Source organism: Pavona decussata, unplaced genomic scaffold (genome assembly GCF_977016875.1).
Source record: "Pavona decussata unplaced genomic scaffold, jaPavDecu1.1 SCAFFOLD_83, whole genome shotgun sequence".
NCBI lineage: Eukaryota > Metazoa > Cnidaria > Anthozoa > Scleractinia > Agariciidae > Pavona > Pavona decussata.
Genome location: NW_028145501.1, coordinates 1,689,415 through 1,707,368, shown reverse-complemented (window position 1 = coordinate 1,707,368; position 17,954 = coordinate 1,689,415). Strand labels below are relative to the sequence as shown.

The 17,954-nt window shown below is 37.2% G+C and overlaps 1 protein-coding gene and 1 long non-coding RNA gene across 9 annotated transcripts in view; both read left to right on the top strand.

Moving 5' to 3' along the window:
* Positions 1-17,954, top strand: part of LOC146475772 (uncharacterized) — a 238,143-nt gene that overhangs the window by 85,328 nt on the left and 134,861 nt on the right. The window lies entirely within an intron of this gene.
* LOC146475779 (neuronal pentraxin-1-like) lies at positions 3,107-5,670 on the top strand. Its single transcript, XM_085115345.1, has 4 exons — positions 3,107-3,190; positions 3,519-3,549; positions 4,196-4,433; positions 5,283-5,670. The coding sequence occupies exons 1-4, from the start codon at positions 3,107-3,109 to the stop codon at positions 5,668-5,670; spliced, it is 741 nt and encodes a 246-aa protein (XP_084971471.1).

Genomic DNA, 17,954 nt, shown 5'->3' with positions numbered 1-17,954 from the left:
TATTCTGTTGGCAGAATATTTTCAAGCATCAAGAGGTATTACCTTTGGCGATCATTTCCTACATGGTCATAACGGCAGAGATATTTTAGTCTAATAATATACGAGAAATATTTTAAGGAGAAATAACATTTTGGTCACTATAGGGGCTTAAAAAATAAAATGTTTTAAGAGCTATGAGCTCCCTTTGCGTAGAAATTGCAGATGGTTTCTTTACTTCGTCAACATACCTTTCTGAAACACACCCTTCGACTTCCAGGTAATCAGTTGTTAAAGTCAGTGTACTTCGAGTATACAGCAGTCCGTAACAGGAGACGTCCGAATTGTTAATATACTTTGTATCTGTCATACAAAAAAAGATAAATATAAAAAAGTAAAATATAAAAAAAGAAAAACGTTTGGGTGAAAGGAACGGTTTTTTAGGGCCAAAGGAGATCAAGAGCTTGGCAGGTGATAAATATAAATGGAGAAAGATTGAGGCCGCCTGCTCTCACACACAATAGCATTGATCAAACATTTTCACTGATATAAGACTAAATTGGTATGATGAAAAAAAAAATTAAATGAAAAACCATACATCATTTAACAGGAAAAAAATATTACGTACAACAAACACTGTGACCAAAACCAGATCATTGTTGGCTTAATGTTATTGAATGAAAGCGAGTCAATTTCACTCGCGATCGATGAACATAAACATACAAAATAATGGGAGAAAATAATGACTAAAGCAAAAAGAAGTCATTGTGTTACATCATAGCTGTTGCAACAGTTGTAAGTGGAACTGTGGCTGAACAATTTGTTGCCTAAGACATGTTCCATTTGTTTCCATAATTAAAACATTCAACAAAAGTTGTAATGATGAAGCTTGTTTTGACATTATGAAAAAATAAAAAAAGGCTTCCTTACAATGCTAAGTTGTTTCCCGTCTTTAATAGAGCTGTAGCTTGAGAATTCAAGCTGGCGCCCTTCATATTTATAATTGATTTTTCTTTATTTGCGAAAGTCTGGATGCAGTGTATAATTTGTTTTACAATCGAAATATGACGTTTTAAAATCTTACTTTCTCTTGTAGTGAAACGATTCTGTTCAATGGGTCATATTCGAACAATCTTTATCCTGATCGTTGTGACGCGAACGACCATAAGCAGCAAACCAGCATCTTGTTCTAAACCATCGACGTTTGCTGCCACTGAAGGTAAAACCGAAGCTTTTCGGTAATAAACCACGCATACATGGCAATTTCTCATGGCGCCATAATAGTGTACAACACCTTTGTCATAAACTAATAGCTACCAATAGTTCCAGAAGAATGACATGTAAGCTGTAGTTAAAGTTCACTTCAGATACTCTTGAGCTTTCTTATTGTAACTGTTCGAATTATTCTAGACATCTTCGGACATCTTCGACAAAGTTCGAAAGGTTAAACAAGGACGACGATCTCACGCGTATGACTCCGGACAACTTGATATAGTCTAAACATCGGCAATGGCCTTTGATGCTATGTTTTAAGGGATTTAATACGTAGAAGTAGACGCTCTCTTTCATTTTCTGTTCAGCTATAATTGTTGTCTAAAAAGCAAAAGATGTTTTTTATTTAAATTCGAGAGCTTAACGCTACAAACACAAACAAGAAGTAAGAAATTTTTCTTTGAAAAGATAATGGTCTAAATTGAAGTGAAGTGAAACTGACAGAGAACAGAGTACTATATCGAATCTTTGGTTTATTACTTTACTTTACTTTAAAGTGCCTATGAAGCGAAAATTGTCTTTAGGTAGTTATAAAATTTACCCTTTCAAATACGGGATTTCAAAGTTTGAGATTGCTGGGGTAAAAATTGACGATTTTGTGAGCGCTCAAAGGTGGGCTATTTTGCCTTCAAAAATGGTATTCGAATAGCGCGGCCAAAATGCCAGGTGACGATAACTGCTGACGTCACATTGGTGCCAAGAATCGCAATTCATCATGGCGGAATAGCAGACAGGTAAGCGACAGCGAGGGCGATATTGCGTTGCTGGCGTCGGTAACAAAGAGAGTTGCCAGCATCGATCGTTCACAGAATCGCTAGACGTGCTTTTCTCTTTCTACAATCCTTTTCGGCGGCAAGAATGGAATGAAAGTAAACAAACTATTGGCACCAACGTCACGTCACAACTTGGAATTAAGCATAAAACTCGACCCAGTCCTCTGACCATTTTTGAAAGCAAAATAGCCCAACTTTGAGCGTTTGTAAAATCTACAAGTTTTACCCCAGTACTCTAAAACTTCGGAATCGTATATGCTAAGGTGCAAATTTTATAACTACACAAGAACAATTTTCGCTTCATAGGCACCGGCTTTAATAGTTTGGCAATACAATGAACAAGTATTGACAGGAATACCCTAAACAGGACCTACGTCCCTCACTGAATGGTTACCTAAAGCCTACACTAAATAACAATTAAACAGCTACTAAAGATCTAGGCAGCTAAGAGCAGCTACTAATCAATAGATTTGAGTCCTGAAGTTTCGAGCGTAAGCCCTTTGTCAGAGCGAGTCCTTGGAATCTCTTTACGGTGGCTAATTGACCTTTAATTGGCAACTCTGTTGATAAACCAAACATTTGTTTCTACTCTCTAGCTACTGACGCAGCACCGCAGTTTCTTTAGAATGCCCCTTAACATGATATATCGTTATCTATATTAATTTGTCTCAAGAAATAACAAATGCGGGAGACACTCATTGAAGGAGTTAAATGATTTGTTTTTAGATTGTCTGAATACCAATAACATCTTGACTTCGTTGACCAATCAGGTCAATATCCAGACACATTTATACCAACTACTGACGATCCACAATTGACTCAACTCTGATGATGACTTTTGCTCAGGCAATTTCACCTTAAACCGGTCCTTCTCAGGAATACACTCACCCGGAGGATCATAGTTTATGTACTGATAGAAGATTGATTGTTTCGCTTGCGTTTTCCATTTTGTAGGTGAAAGCCTCTCTGGTCATGTGATCTCCACCCACCAAGTGACTTCATTGCTCACTTGTAACACACTATGCGTCCATCATCCAAGATGTTTGTCATACAACTATCAGTACATGTCAACTTCACTGACCCAGATGTGCGAGATAAACGATGCTACAGGGAAGATGTGTCCACATGACATGATTAGAGCAACAGGATTTAGATACTACGAAGACAGGGTATGTTACAGCTTGATATGGATTTAGTAATTTTACTACAGGCGGACCTCTATTAAGCGGCCACCTATTAAGCGGCCACCCTCCATTAAGCGGCCACTTTCCAAAAACCCGAATTATTATTTTGTCTGTAAAGAGCTGTATTCGATACCTCTATTTAACGGCCAATCTCTATTAAGCGGTCAGTTTTCAAAGTCCCCAGGGTGGCCTCTTAATAGAGGTCCGACTGTACTTTCTGCCATTTTAAGGCACGAGGCTAACCAGTTGATTCTTAACTTACTGGCTTTTTTTTTTACTGACAATGATTAATGTAGTTTTTCCTTATGTTTAGGACAAACCTGACAAAAGTTGCCCGCAACCAGGTCAGTTTTTTTCTCTTTATGTCACGAAACCTATTTGGTCTTACAGTTCATACGTCTGCTAAACTACAGTCGGACCTCTATTAAGCGGCCACCTATTAAGCGGCCACCCTCCATTAAGCGGCCACTTTCCAAAGTCCCGAATTATTATTTTGTCAGTAAAGAGCTGTATTCGATACCGCTATTTAACGGCCAACCTCTATTAAGCGGCCAGTTTTCAAAGTCCCCAGGGTGGCCGCTTAATAGAGGTCCGACTGTATCTTCATTTCCGTCAGTGTGTTGGCATATCAGATTTGTCTCACTACCTCCATCTGTTTTCTGCCTGCCTGCCTGTGTTTCATTCAGCTCGACTGTTCAACAACTGCCATATTGTGTTTTGCAACCTTTCCAGTAAAGTCCAAGAATAGCCGACTCGTGCAGCGCACATAATTATGTTCAATGCAATTCCAGTGATTTGATTGGCTTAGCGGCCATGGTATATGAGCCATTATACCATGCAGCAAGAAATAGGGACCATTAAATTGTCTTCTGGTTGTTCTTGCAAAGGGAAATTGTTCTTTTTTTTCTCATATCCAACGCGCACTTGTGGAATAATTATTAATTATTTATCTGTCGATCTGACTTTCAATGTGTTTGGTTGCTTTTCCAGATTCTGATAACTCAAATGTCCAGCTTTCTTTTCCCTCAAAAAATGTCATTAACTATGTCAGAATTGACCTGCCGAGTTCTCTTCCACCGCTGACCGCTTTTACTGTCTGCCTGTGGATTAAAGTTGGTGATAAATCATCCGATGGAACGTTGTTTAGTTACTCAGTTGTTGGTGTCCCCGACACAATTTTGTTGCACAAGTACTCAAGTTTGAAGTTATGGATTAAAAACCAACGGAGGTAAATAACAAAAGCTTCTAATTTTGCCTCCTCTACAACAAAAAATTAAAAGTTTAATTAATTTAACTGTGATTTACCTAGTTTTCGACCGAAATAAAATTACATTGAGAATTTGTTTTAGGTAAGTGTAGTTAAAAACAGTGTGAAGAAAATGGAAGTAAAGAAAACAGTTGATGTATGGCGTCAAGAAAAAATGAGGCTAAAGGATTGAGAAACGCACTATAGAAACCTAATATAGGAAGGAGGTTTGGCCATTACTCTGGTTAGATTTATTTGGAAATCGTGCATAGAGAAAATAGAATGATTCAAATAAATCAATGTGACGGAAAAACTGACAGCCCCCAGCAGCTGACCGAAAAGGCTAAGGATTGTGGGTGCGAGACTGGAATATTATCGCAAAAAGCAAAACCGCATACACCAGTGAGTGTGGGCGTATCAGCAGTTAAAAGATTGAAACAAAGACAATTTTGTGTCTTCTTTCCTTTTGACCCGAGGCGAACATGGTCGGCTTCCGTCTTCAGATAATATTTCAACAAACTGGTAACATGATCTCATGACGTTTTGTTCCGTTACCGTACAAAATCATCACTTATTGTATTTGTAGCGGTATACAGGAGAAAGAGAGGAAAAAGACAAAGTAGGAACAAAACGTGTTTCTTATATATTGAAATAAAGTTCGATTCCGGTTGCAATTGCATGGTAGATTGACACGGAATTACCTTCAATTTGACCATTTTTTTAAGCTTGTAACCATTCGTGACAATTCTTTAAACTCTGTTCGTGTCTGAATTCTCTTTTAATGTTCCTTATTTCATCATTAGTGATCACTGTTATTTTTGAATCTCTCAGGAAAATAGACAGAGCAGTCAACAATGGCTATTGGCGCCACATCTGCACAACGTGGGAGAACACCTTTGGCTATTGGAAATTCTACATCGATGGCGCACGAGTGGCCAATGGCAACAACTTTCGGAAAAATCACGTGATCAAAAGTAACGGAATTGTGATCCTTGGTCAGGATCAAGATAATTTTGGAGGTGGATTCCAGAAGCACGAGAGCTTCAAAGGTGAAATGTATGGCGTGAACATGTGGAACAAAACGTTGTCGAGCTCGGAGATTTTGAACATGTCGAAAAGTTGCTCTTATGGCATCGGTAATTTTTTGAGGTGGAAGGATTTCGTGACGGGCATACATGGAAACGTGAAGAATGTGACTCCGACCACTTGCTCGCCATGAAAAGGGTGTAAGTGGGATCAACAACTGACTTTGTTTGAATTTAGAATCACTTACTTAATATCATGGAACCACATAAGCACTGTAGTCTAACATTTATGTATCTACATGTATCTGTGCATTGCGCAAAATAAATTGTATCGTATTCAACAGTCAATATCTGCAACCGTCTTGCTTGTAGTTGTGTATTTAGATTATATATTCATTCTTTTTTTTTTTCTGTTTTGAGGAATTTCTTTAATGGGCAATATTCTTCCAATGTATAAGATACGGAGCATTCGTCGTTTCCCAGTAAATGTAGTTTATTAAATGATTAAACAAGTTTGGCCTGCTACTTTAAAATTTAAGTGCCCGCACCCAATTTGACGTGTAAAACGACCTTAACATATCTTCAAGTAAGAAGTATCCACAACGGGGAAAAATTAAATAAACAACCGATAAATGACTGAAAAGATACAATGTTGGATTTTGGCGAGTGGTAGCGTAGTAAAAAATCCGCAATATTCTTTGTCGGAGATTTCTTTATAAGGCACAATAATGTAAAATCTCAAAAGCTTTATCCTCTAATCAACGTTAGGAATTGTCAAAAAAGTTTGGATTGTTGAAAGTGATCTTACCCAGTTTTATCCATGCTAGGGATTTCCTTCAGGGTTTTATTTGTCTTTTGTCGTAGGAAGAGGAATTCACACCCTTTCCCAAACTTCGGGAGAATGGAACCTGTGACAATGTGAAAAAACTGATTGTAAAACGCCTTAATGAGTCATCGCGTCGAAATTGCTTGGCATTTATAATTAATGACGTCTGGTGAGATTTAAGTGTCGGGCTAATTAGAGATAACGTATAGGTGCGGGACAAGTGAAGAAGCAACTTAGAGAACATTTTACATCATACCTTACTACACCAGTTGCTGTTGAGTGGTAAGTAATTATAAGCTTTAAATACAAAAATTACAGTGGCTGTCTCAAGTAGATGTATCCTTGGTCTTAATCTACAGATAAAGAAGTGGTAGCTTTCTTCAAGCCTTACAATATCAAACTTTATTACTTTTCGCCGTTTTGCCTTTGCAATAACGACATTTTCCGACAATAACCTGCTAAAACATTCTTCTTATCAGTTAGAGACCAGCAAACTATGTTCCACTGCATTTTTCCCAGCTATGTATAAAAATTTTCGTGATCTCAAACACATCGTGAAAAAGGCCAAAGTTGTCATGTATTAAAATTAGGTCTTTGCCAATGGATCGCACAACTTCATCATAAATTAATGAAAAAATAAGCAGTAAAATATATCGAGCACATGTCCCTTTGTAACATAACTCCTCTCGATTTTCGTTTCATCATTCTTACAAGTTAAATAGCCATTGAGAGAGGAAAGATGAGTACACCCAATGCAAAGATGTACTCTGTTGGCAGAATATTTTCAAGCATCAAGAGGTATTACCTTTGGCGATGATTTCCTACATGGTCATAACGGCAGAGATATTTTAGTCTAATAATATACGAGAAATATTTTAAGGAGAAATAACATTTTGGTCACTATAGGGGCTTAAAAAATAAAATGTTTTAAGAGCTATGAGCTCCCTTTGCGTAGAAATTGCGAGTGGATTTGTGAAACACACCCTTCGACTTCCAGGTAATCAGTTGGTCAAAGTCAGGGTGCTTCGAGTACACAGCAGTCCATAACAGGAGACGTCCGAATTGTTAATATACTTTGTATCTGTCATACAAAAAAAGATAAATATAAAAAAGTAAGAAATAAAAAAAGAAAAACGCTTGGGTGAAAGGAACGGTTTTTTAGGGCCAAAGCAGATCAAGAGCTTGGCAGGTGATAAATATAAATGGAGAAAGATTGAGGCCGCCTGCTCTCGCACACAATAGCATTGATCAGAAATTTTCGCTGATATTTGACTAAACTCGGACGATCAAAAAAAAAAAAAAATGAAAAACCACACATCATTTAACAGGACACAAATATTACGTACAACAAACATCGGACCAAAACCAGATCATTGTTGGCTCAATGTTATGAATGAAAGCGAGTCAGTTTAAAATTATGCAGTTTACAATTTCACAGTCTCGATCGATGGATATAAATATACAAAACAATGGGAGAAAATTATGACAGCGAAATAAAAACGAAAGCAAAAAGAAGTCATCGTTTTACATCATAGCTGTTACAACAGTTGTAAGTGGAACTGTAGCTGAAGAATTCGTTGTAGGCATATTGTATTTGTGTCCATAATTAACACATTCAACAAAAGTTGTAATGATGAAGCTTCTTTTGCAATGACATTATGAGAAAACAAAACAAGGGTTGCTTACAATGTCAAGTTATTTCCTGTCTTAGAGCTGTAGCTTGAGAATTCAAACTGTCGCCCTTCATATTTATGATTGATTTTTCTTCATTTGCGAAAGTCTGGATTGCATGCAGTGTATAATTTGTTTTGCAATCGAAATGAGATGTTTTAAAATCTTTCATTCTCTTGTAGTGAAAAGATTCTGCTCAATGGGTCATATTCCAACAATCTTCATCTTGATCGTTGTGACGCGAACGACTTTAAGCAGCAAACCAGCATCTTGTTCTAAACCATCGACGTTTGCTGCCACTGAAGGTAAAAACGAAGCTTTTTGGAATACACCACGCATACATGGCAATTTCTCATGACGCCATACTAGTGTACAACACCTTTCTCACAAACTATTAGCTACCAATAGTTCCAGACGGAATGACATGTAAGCTGTAGTTAAAGTTTAATTCAGATAGTCTTGAGCTTTCTTATTGTAATATTCGAATTATGTGACTCGGAAATCTTCTAGACATCTTCGACAAAGTTCGGAAGGTCAAACAAAGACGACAATCTCACACATATGACTCTGGACAACGTGATATACTCTAAACATCGGCAAAGGGCTTTGATGCCAAGTTTTAATGGATTTAATACGTACAAGTAGACGCTCTTTTTCATTGTCTGTTCAGCTAAAATTGTTGTCTAAAAAGCAAAAGTTGTCTTTTATCAAAATTCGAGAGCTTAACGCTACAAACACAACCAAGAAGTAAGATATCTTTCTTTGAAAAGATAATGGTTTAAATTGAAGTGAAGTGAAACAGAGAACAGAATACTATATCGAATCTTTGGTTTATTACTTTACTTTACCTTAATAGTTTGACAATACAATGAACACGTATTGACGGGAAAATCCTAAACAGGACCTACGTCCCTCACTGAATGGTTACCTAAAGCCTACACTAAATAACAATTAAACAGCTACTAAAGATCTAGGCAGCTAAGAGCAGCTACTAATCAATAGATTTGAGTCCTGAAGTCTCGAGCGTAAGCTCTTTGTCAGAGCGAGTCGTTGGAATCTCTTTACGGTGGCCAATTGACCTTTAGTTGTCATCTCTGTTGATCAGCCAAACATTCGTTTCTACTCTCTACTGACGCAGCACCGCAGTTTCTTTAGAATCTAACCTCCTTTCACATGATATATCGTTATCTATATTAATTTGTCTCAAGAAATAGCAAATGAGGGAGACACTCATTGAAGGAGTTAAATGATTTATTATAAGATTGTCTGAATACCAATAACATCTCGACTTCGTTGACCAATCAGGTCAATAACCAGAGACATTTATACCAACTACTGACGATCCACAATTGACTCAACTCTGATGATGACTTCCGCTCAGGTTGTTGAAACACGAGTCAATGTCACCTCAAAGAGTCCTTCTCAGGACAACACTCATCTGGATAATCATAATTTACCTACTTATGGAAGATTGATTGTTTGGCTCGCGTTTTAAATTTTGTAGGTGAAAGTCTCTCTGGTCATGTGATCTCCACCCACCACGTGACTTCATTGCTCACTTGTAACGTACTATGCGTCCAAAATGCAAGATGTTCGTCATACAACTATCAGTACATGTCAACTTCACTGACCCAGATTTGCGAAATAAACGATGCTACAGGGAAGATGTGTCCGCATGACATGATTAGAGCAACAGGATTTACATACTACGAAGACAGGGTATGTTACAGCTTGATGTGGATTTAGTAATTTTTCTTCTTTCTTCCATTTTAAGGCACGAGGCTATTGATTATCAACGTAGTAATTGCTCCATATTTTTACCGGCTTTTTTGCGGATAATAATTAATGTAGCTTTTTCTTATGTTTAGGACAAAACTTCCGGTAAAAGTTGCCCGTCACCAGGTTAGTATTTTTTGTTTATGTCACGACCTCTTTTGAACCTGTTTGGTCTTACAGTTCATACTGCCATTCTTTTCGTCAGTATGTTGGTATGTCAGAGACTACATTTGTCTCTCTAACTCCATCGCTTTTTCTGTGTGCCTGGTTCTCTGTTTTTCCGTCAGCTGTTCAACTGACATGTTGTGTTTTGCAACCTTTCCGATAAATTTTTAGAATAACAGACTCGTGCAGCGCACATAATTATACTTATTCATCTTTCGTCCTGACTTTCAGTTTTTTTTCTTTTGCAGATTCTTATAATTCAAACTTCCAGCTTTCGTTTCCCTCCAAAATAGTCAGCGACTACGTCAGAATTGACCTGCTGAGTTCTGTTTCACCGCTGACAGCTTTTACTGTCTGCCTGTGGATAAAAGTTGTTGATAATTCTTCCGACGGAACGCTGTTTAGCTACTCAGTTCCCAATGAAAGCAACGAAATTGTGCTGACAAACTACTTAAGCTTGCAGTTCTTTGTTAACAATAAACAAAGGTAAATAACAAAAACTACTTATTGTGTCTCCCCTTTCAAACAAATGCAGAAATAAAATAAAACGAAACCAGATAAACAGATAGACAACGGAGCGTTATTTCATTATTTGTTATCACTGTTTTTTCTGAATCTCTCAGGAAAATAAGCAGAGCAGTCAACAATGGCTATTGGCGCCACATCTGCGCAACGTGGGAGAACAACGCTGGCTCTTGGAACCTCTACATAGATGGCGCACGAGTGGCCAATGGCAACAACTTTCAGAAAAATCACGTGATCAAAAGAAACGGAATTGTGATCCTTGGTCAGGATCAAGATAATTATGGAGGTGGATTCAATAGGAAACAGAGCTTCAAAGGTGAAATGTATGGCGTGAACATGTGGAACAAAGTGTTGTCGAGCTCGGAGATTTTGAACATGTCGAAAAGTTGCTCTAATGGTGTCGGTAATTTTTTGAGGTGGAAAGATTTCGTGACGGGCTTAAATGGAAATGTGAAAAATGTGACTCCGACCACTTGCTCGCCATGAAAAGGGTGTAAGTGGGATCAACAACTGACTCTGTATGAATCACCTACTTAATATTATTTAACCACATAAGCACTGTAGTCTAACATTCATGTATCTTCATGTATCTGTGCATTGAGCAAAATAAATTGTATTGTATTCAATAATCAATATCCGTGAGTGCAACCGTTTTGCATGTAGTTGTGTTTTTGAATTAAATGTTCATTCTTTTTTTCCCGTTTTGAGGAATGTAAGATACGGACCATTCATCGTTTTCCAGTAAATGTAGTTTCTTTAATGATTCAACAAATTTGGTTCGCACAACTTTTCAATTTAAGGTGGCCGAACACAGTTTTCCAGTACACAGGTGTTAGTAAACATTATTTGAAAACTATACGTACTTCTGAGTACCTGAAATTAGCATGATGCAAGATTAACTAAGAAAGAATAAATTTTGATACTTCTTGTTGTGCAAGGTGCCGTTGCCAAGGCAACGCAGCAAGCTATTAACCGTCCACAAATAATGGTTTTCCTTAATTTGTAGAAAATGCACTCATTAAATTTTTTCCATGTTTTGTATCCAGAAAAACTCACAAAATACTGACATAGTGACGCTGCTTTCATGTAATTTTAACAGAGAGATCTCCTGTAAATGTTGGTCTTGCACTTTAATGTTTTTTTAAGATACCCTCTGTTAGATTTTGTTTTTGGTTTGTAGGCAAGTTACGCTTTTAGAAAACTACTGTTTTGTCAAATTTCACGAAATCTAACGAGCGGTTCCTTAGAAAACAGTTCATTTCCATGAAAGCAACCAATCACAATTTTTTGCTCAAATGTGCATGCGTGGCTTGAAATTAAGTTTTTTCAGCAAAGATGAAAAGCGTACAAAAAGGATTAGCTCATTGTGAACTCACTTTCTTAATTCGGCGATAAATGAAGAAGGATTCACAAACAAGAAACTAAGTTATTTTAAGAGCAAAACTTACCTTTGTGATCCATTTGGTATAAAATCGAGGGATCGATAGTATTTGCTTACCACAACCCTAGCGCGAACTTACAGTTGAATTAGCATCATTAACAAAATTTTGAAAGCGCGCGCAAACTGTGTTCGGCCACCTTAAGGTGGCTCGACTGGATTTTTTAATAGTGACACCTTCCAACTTTTAATATAAATCACAACGCACTAAAACATAATACAGGAGATTGATATCCGCACTCTTGCTAGGGAAAGATCAAAGTTGCGGTTGAGGTGTATTTTATCGAGATCAGAGTTACCATAGCAACGCAATGACGTCATTGCCGTTTTTGCTCACGGTCGATTTTCTTGAAATCTAGAGGTTTTCTTTCTAAACTGTGTAGTGTACTTGTAGTTTAGATAGTGTGCCTGATGTGAAGCGAGTTTTTAAATCAATTCTATGAGAGCGATTTCGATAACTTTTCGCCTGAAGTTTTCGACTGTTAACATGAAACAAATCTAATCGAGTCGCTCTAGTATATGTTCGCCGGGTTTACGGGAAGCGCATTTGGAGCGCATGTTATTTTTATACACATGAACTGCATTTCCTGAAAAGTGGAATAAAATCGCTTCATTTGATTTCGAAAAATATGAACTTGAATAAGGTGGCTCTTTTGCTTTTTTGTCAAAACTTGGCTATGTTTTTACACTGAAGTGAATATTAAAAAAGTGGTCGATGAATTTCTTCTAAACTCGGTTATCCTATAGTTAAATTATTATTTTCAAAGACCTCTCAGTCTCAAAGTAATTGAAATAACGGAAGGTGGTCAAAAATTGATATCAAATCGCTTAAATTTTGCTTTCACATGTTCGGCGCCTGCTAATTATTTTTGTTGGTCGCTTGTTTTGTCTCATTATGGAAGCCCATTGTTAAAAATGTTCGTACTAGCGCGAATTCCAACGCACCATACTTTTCCGACAACGCGCTATTGCCTTCGGAGAGCGAAGCCGATTATTCTAATCTGTAGGTCAGTGTTATCTAAATAAAAATAGCGCAGTAGCCGTCAGTCACACACGGTCTTGGCATAGCTGGCTCAGAGCGTCACAGTACTTCCAAACGCGTCTGTGACTGACGGCTTACTGCGCTATTTTTATTTAGATAACACTGACCTACAGATTAGAATAAACGGCTTCGTTCTCCGAAGGCAATGGCACGTTGTCGGAAAAGCATGGTGCGTTGGAATTCACGCTAATACGAAAATTCTTAACAATGGGCTTGCATAATGAGACAAAACGAGCGACCAACAAAAATAATTAGCAGGCGCCGAACATGTGAAAGCAAAATTTGAGCGATTTAATATCAATATTTGAGCACCTTCCGTTATTTCAATTACCTTGAGACTGAGAGGTCTTTGAAAATAATAATTTAACTGTAGGATAACCGAGTTTAAAAGAAATTCATCGACCACTTTTTTTAATATTCGCTTCAGTGTAAAAAAAAATAGCCAAGTTTTGACAAAAAAGTAAAAGAGCCACCTTATTCAAGTTCATATTTTTCGAAATCAAATGAAGCGATTTTGTTCCACTTTTCAGGAAATGTAGTTCATGTGTATAAAAATAACATGCGCTCCAAATGCGCTTCCTGTAAGCCCGGCGAACATATACTAGAGCGACTCGATTAGATTTGTTTCACGTTAACAGTCGAAAACTTCAGGCGAAAATTTATCGAAATCGCTCTCATAGAATTGATTTAAAAACTCGCTACACATCAGGCACAGTAAACTTCAAGTACAGTACACAGTTTAGAAAGAAAACCTCTAGATTTCAAGAAAATCGACCGCAAGTAAAAACGGCAATGACGTCATTGTGTTGCTATGGTAACTCTGATCTCGATAAAATACACCTCACCCGTAACTTTGATCTTTCCCTCGCAAGAGTGCGGATATCAATCTCCTGTATTATTTTTTAGTGTTTTGGGATTTATATTGAAAGTTGGAAGGTGTCACTATTAAAAAATCCAGTCGAGCCACCTTAAGTGTCCGCATCCCATTTGAGGCGTAAAGTGACCTCAACACACTTCAACTTAGAAGTATTCACAAACAGAGAAAATAAAAGACTGATAGATGACTGAAATGATACAATGTTGAATTTTTGTAAGTAGTAGCGTAGTCAAATAGTGATAGGAAATCCAGTATTCTCGGTCGGTGATTTCTTTTTTTGGGCACAATAATTTAAAATCTGAAGAGCTTTCCCCTCTGATCAGGGCCAGAAATTGTCAAAAAAAATTTGGATTGTTTAAAGTGAAATTACCCAGTTTTATCCCTGCTATAAATTTCCTACTGGGATGAACCGACTCGTATTTTATTCGTCTATTGTGGTAGGAAAGGGGAATTCTTACCCTTCCCCTAACTTCGAGGGAATTTTAGCTATGACAATGTAAAAACTGCTTGTTTAAACGCTATTAATAATGAGTAATCGATTCAAAATTGCTCGGCATTTATGATTAATAACGTCTGGTGAGATTTAAGTGTCGGGATAATTAGAGATAACATTAAAGTGCGGGACAAGTGAGGAAGCAACTTAAAGAACGGTGTACATCAAACGTTACTACAACAGTTGCTTTTGAGTGGTAAGTAATTATAAGCTTTATATACAAAAATTACAGTGACTGTCTCAAGGAGATGTATTCTTGTTCATAGAGTGTGTGCACGGCGGCCATGTTGGAGGACTAAAACAATAGAAGATATTTGCATAAAAATAGAATATATTTCCCAAAGGAAAATCATTGTTTTGTTTCGGTCCTCCAACATGGCCGTCGTGCACGCACTCTATAATCTAGAGATAACGGAGTGACAGCTTTCTTCAAGCCTTACAATATTAAACTTTATTACTTTTTCGCCTTTTTGTCTTTGGGAAAACGAAATTTCCCGACGATAACTGCCGAAACCTGCTGAAGTTTTTGTGATTTCACACAAATCGTGAAAAAAAAAAAAAGAAAGTCTTCCTGTGCTAGAGGGCTTCTTGGGGAAACAGAACCACTAGCAACTCCAACACTCTTTACTGTGATCGTCCTTCATTCTGTACAGTTCATCTTTCAACAACCTCTGACTCTCTGTCTCTGACTGAAAACTGTTGTACAATTCTTTTTATGCCAACCAGAAAAGGAATCACCTATCATGCATCAGCTAACATCTGTCAAGCGAAGTACGCTTGCACTGTTCCGTCATTAACATTTTTTTGTTTATAACGTCAGCTCTGATGAAATGACTTTTGCTTGGATTCTAACACAATTCCGGTTCTGTTCTGGTCAAATAAAAACGAGATGGTGAATGTAAATTGTAAGGAACACTTTTAAAGAGTTAAAGCTTTAATTAATGACAAACGTTTACAAGAAAATGACGTTGAAAGATTATTACATAACAGCAAAGGTAAACGTAATATTTAGAAAAGGAGTTGACCTAAGGTACCATCCTATTCCATAAATTGCTATTGTGTAAACGGTGGTTGTAATTACTAATTCAATGCGGAGATTGCGTAACAAAACTCAGTTTCTCTTAAAGCCACCTTCAAACAAAGGTGTTACACCCATGATGATTAAAACACTTTGTCTAATTAAAAGAAACTACTAACTATCGTGAATTCAGTTAAAAACTCGCGGAAATAGACCAAGAATGATTTGAAATACGAGAGAAAGGACATTTCCATAGAAGGACGAGCTTTTTTACGGAAACCATGCCAAACATATTCAATTATTAAAAAGGGTTTGTTGTTTGCGCGGTGAAAAACACCTGTTTAACGCCAAACAAACCATTGCTATTTACGGAAACACACTTCATTAAGAACAGCGAGTTACTGCGCGGAGGTAAAGCTGTTTCCACCCGAATTCATGACAGAAGAAGGTATACGTTAATCAAAGCTAAATAAAGTTAAGGTACAAATAATTGGAAGCAAGCTATGATGTTAAGTAGGGGAGGTCTGAACAGAAACTGGGAGGTCACTTATTTCCAATATTCCTGATACATGTTATAATATTGCGGTACACTTTTTAATTCCCAACACCAAAACAACAGTTTCTAAAACATTTACGTAAACACTTTTCATTGCAAGTAAATTTATCTTCTAACACATGTTCTTTTGTAACATAACTCCTCTCGATCTCCTTCATTGCCATCCCCCTTACAAATAAAATCGCCATTGAGAAAGGAAAGATGAGTACACCCAATGCATAGATGTATATTCTACCGGAACGTTTCTTTACGCATGTCTTATAATGGTAATTGTTGGCAGAATATCAAGCCTTTTCACACTTCCAAGTCCTTTTCTGTACATTCCAAAGCCTTAGCTTGAAAAAACTGGAAGCTTTTTATTACCCACGGCCCTCCATACTGTTTATAGAACGATTTTTGTTTTTACATCTTATGGTCCATCATAGCTGTTACAACAGTTGTAAGTGGAACTGTAGCTGAACAATTCGTTGTAGACAATGTTGCATTTATGTCCATAATTAACACATACAACAAAAGTTGTAACGGTGAAGCTTATATCTTGTTTTGACAGTTCGAAAAAAAAAGGCTTTTTTACACTTTTACCAAGGCGTTTCCTGTTTCAAAGCAGTAACTCATGAAAATTCAAACTGTCGCCCTCCAAAATTTAATAATAATTTATTATTTATATAGCGCGCGAATCATAAACAGATGCTCTCGCGCGCTTTACAATAAAGATATCCTAAATAAATATGATTTAAAATTACAATGGCAAGGTCAATGGCTAAAATACAATTCTCAATAAAGGTCAAAGGCTTGTCGAAACAAATGAGCTTTCAACCTGGCCTTAAAAGATTGAACACTTTGTGCGCAGCGAACTGCGTTCAGTAAATTGTTCCAGAGCGCTGGTGCGGCTACGGTGAAGCTACGATCACCCAGCGTACGCAGACTCTTGATTCTGGGCGGTTGAAGGAGGACTTCGCCGGACGACCTAAGACTATATCTAGATACTGTCTTTAGGGTGATAAGTTCGCTAAGATACGCTGGAGCGAGTCCATGGATAGCCTTATAGCACGGTTTTTCATTTATTCGTGAAAGTCTGAGTTGCATGAAGTGTATAATTTGTTTCGCAATTGGATACGAAAATGGGATGTTTTATTAATCTGTCTTTTTCTCTTTCTCTAGTAGAAGAGATTCTGTTCAATGGGTAGCATTAGAATAATCTTCATCCTGATCGTCGTGATCCGAAATACTGTAAGCAGCAAACAAGCATCGTGTTCAAAACCATTGACGTTTGTTGCTACTGAAGGTAAAAACGACGCCAAGGTATTAATAAATAGACTTCCTTTGGTATATGCACCTGCTGTCGCCACGCGCGTAGTACGTGGCAATTTGTCAAGACTCCATACGTACAACAACTGACTCGCAAACTAATAACTACTTATAGTTCCAAAAAGGATGGCATGTAACCTGTAGCTTCTGCTAAACATAACTTTAGATACACTTTGGCTATCTAATTGCAACCCTCGGATTATGTAGTTTAAAATTCATCAAGACATCTTCGAACATCTTCGGCAAAGTTCGGAAATCCGGGTAAAACGAAGCCGATAGTCTCACGAATATGACTCCGGAAAACAACTTGGTACAATCTAAATATCAACAATGGTTTTTGAGTTTTTAATTTGTTTTGGTGGCTTAAATCCGTAGAAGTAGAGGGTCTCCCACACTGGTTCACATAGGTTGATCTAACTTGAAGGAAAAATTGCCTGTTTTAAACTTCAAGAGCTACACTACAAACGTAAAAAGTAATAGCTAGATATTTTTTCTTTGAGAGAATAGTGAAATATATCGTTGTCTATATTTTGAAGAGGTTGAGTGATTTGTTAGAAGATTTGAAGTATTTAATTCAGTTATTTGACTACCAATAACGTGTCGACTTCGTTGAACAATCATCCACTGATAAGAAAAGATATGAAACCTTTATTTTAAAAGGGGAAACTCCTTCAGTTTTTTTTTAAATATAAACTGCTATCCATAGAGGCCCTATATAATAATCTAAATTGAGTGGAAATAATAATGATAATGATGATCCACAATTGACTCGACTCTGATGAT

Coding starts and splice junctions, on each gene's coding strand:
- LOC146475779 (XM_085115345.1), top strand. CDS start 3,107: ATGTGCGAGATAAACGATGCTACAGGGAAGATGTGTCCACATGACATG. Junction 3,550..4,195: donor CAAAAGTTGCCCGCAACCAG/GTCAGTTTTTTT, acceptor TTGCTTTTCCAG/ATTCTGATAACTCAAATGTC. Junction 4,434..5,282: donor TGGATTAAAAACCAACGGAG/GTAAATAACAAA, acceptor TGAATCTCTCAG/GAAAATAGACAGAGCAGTCA.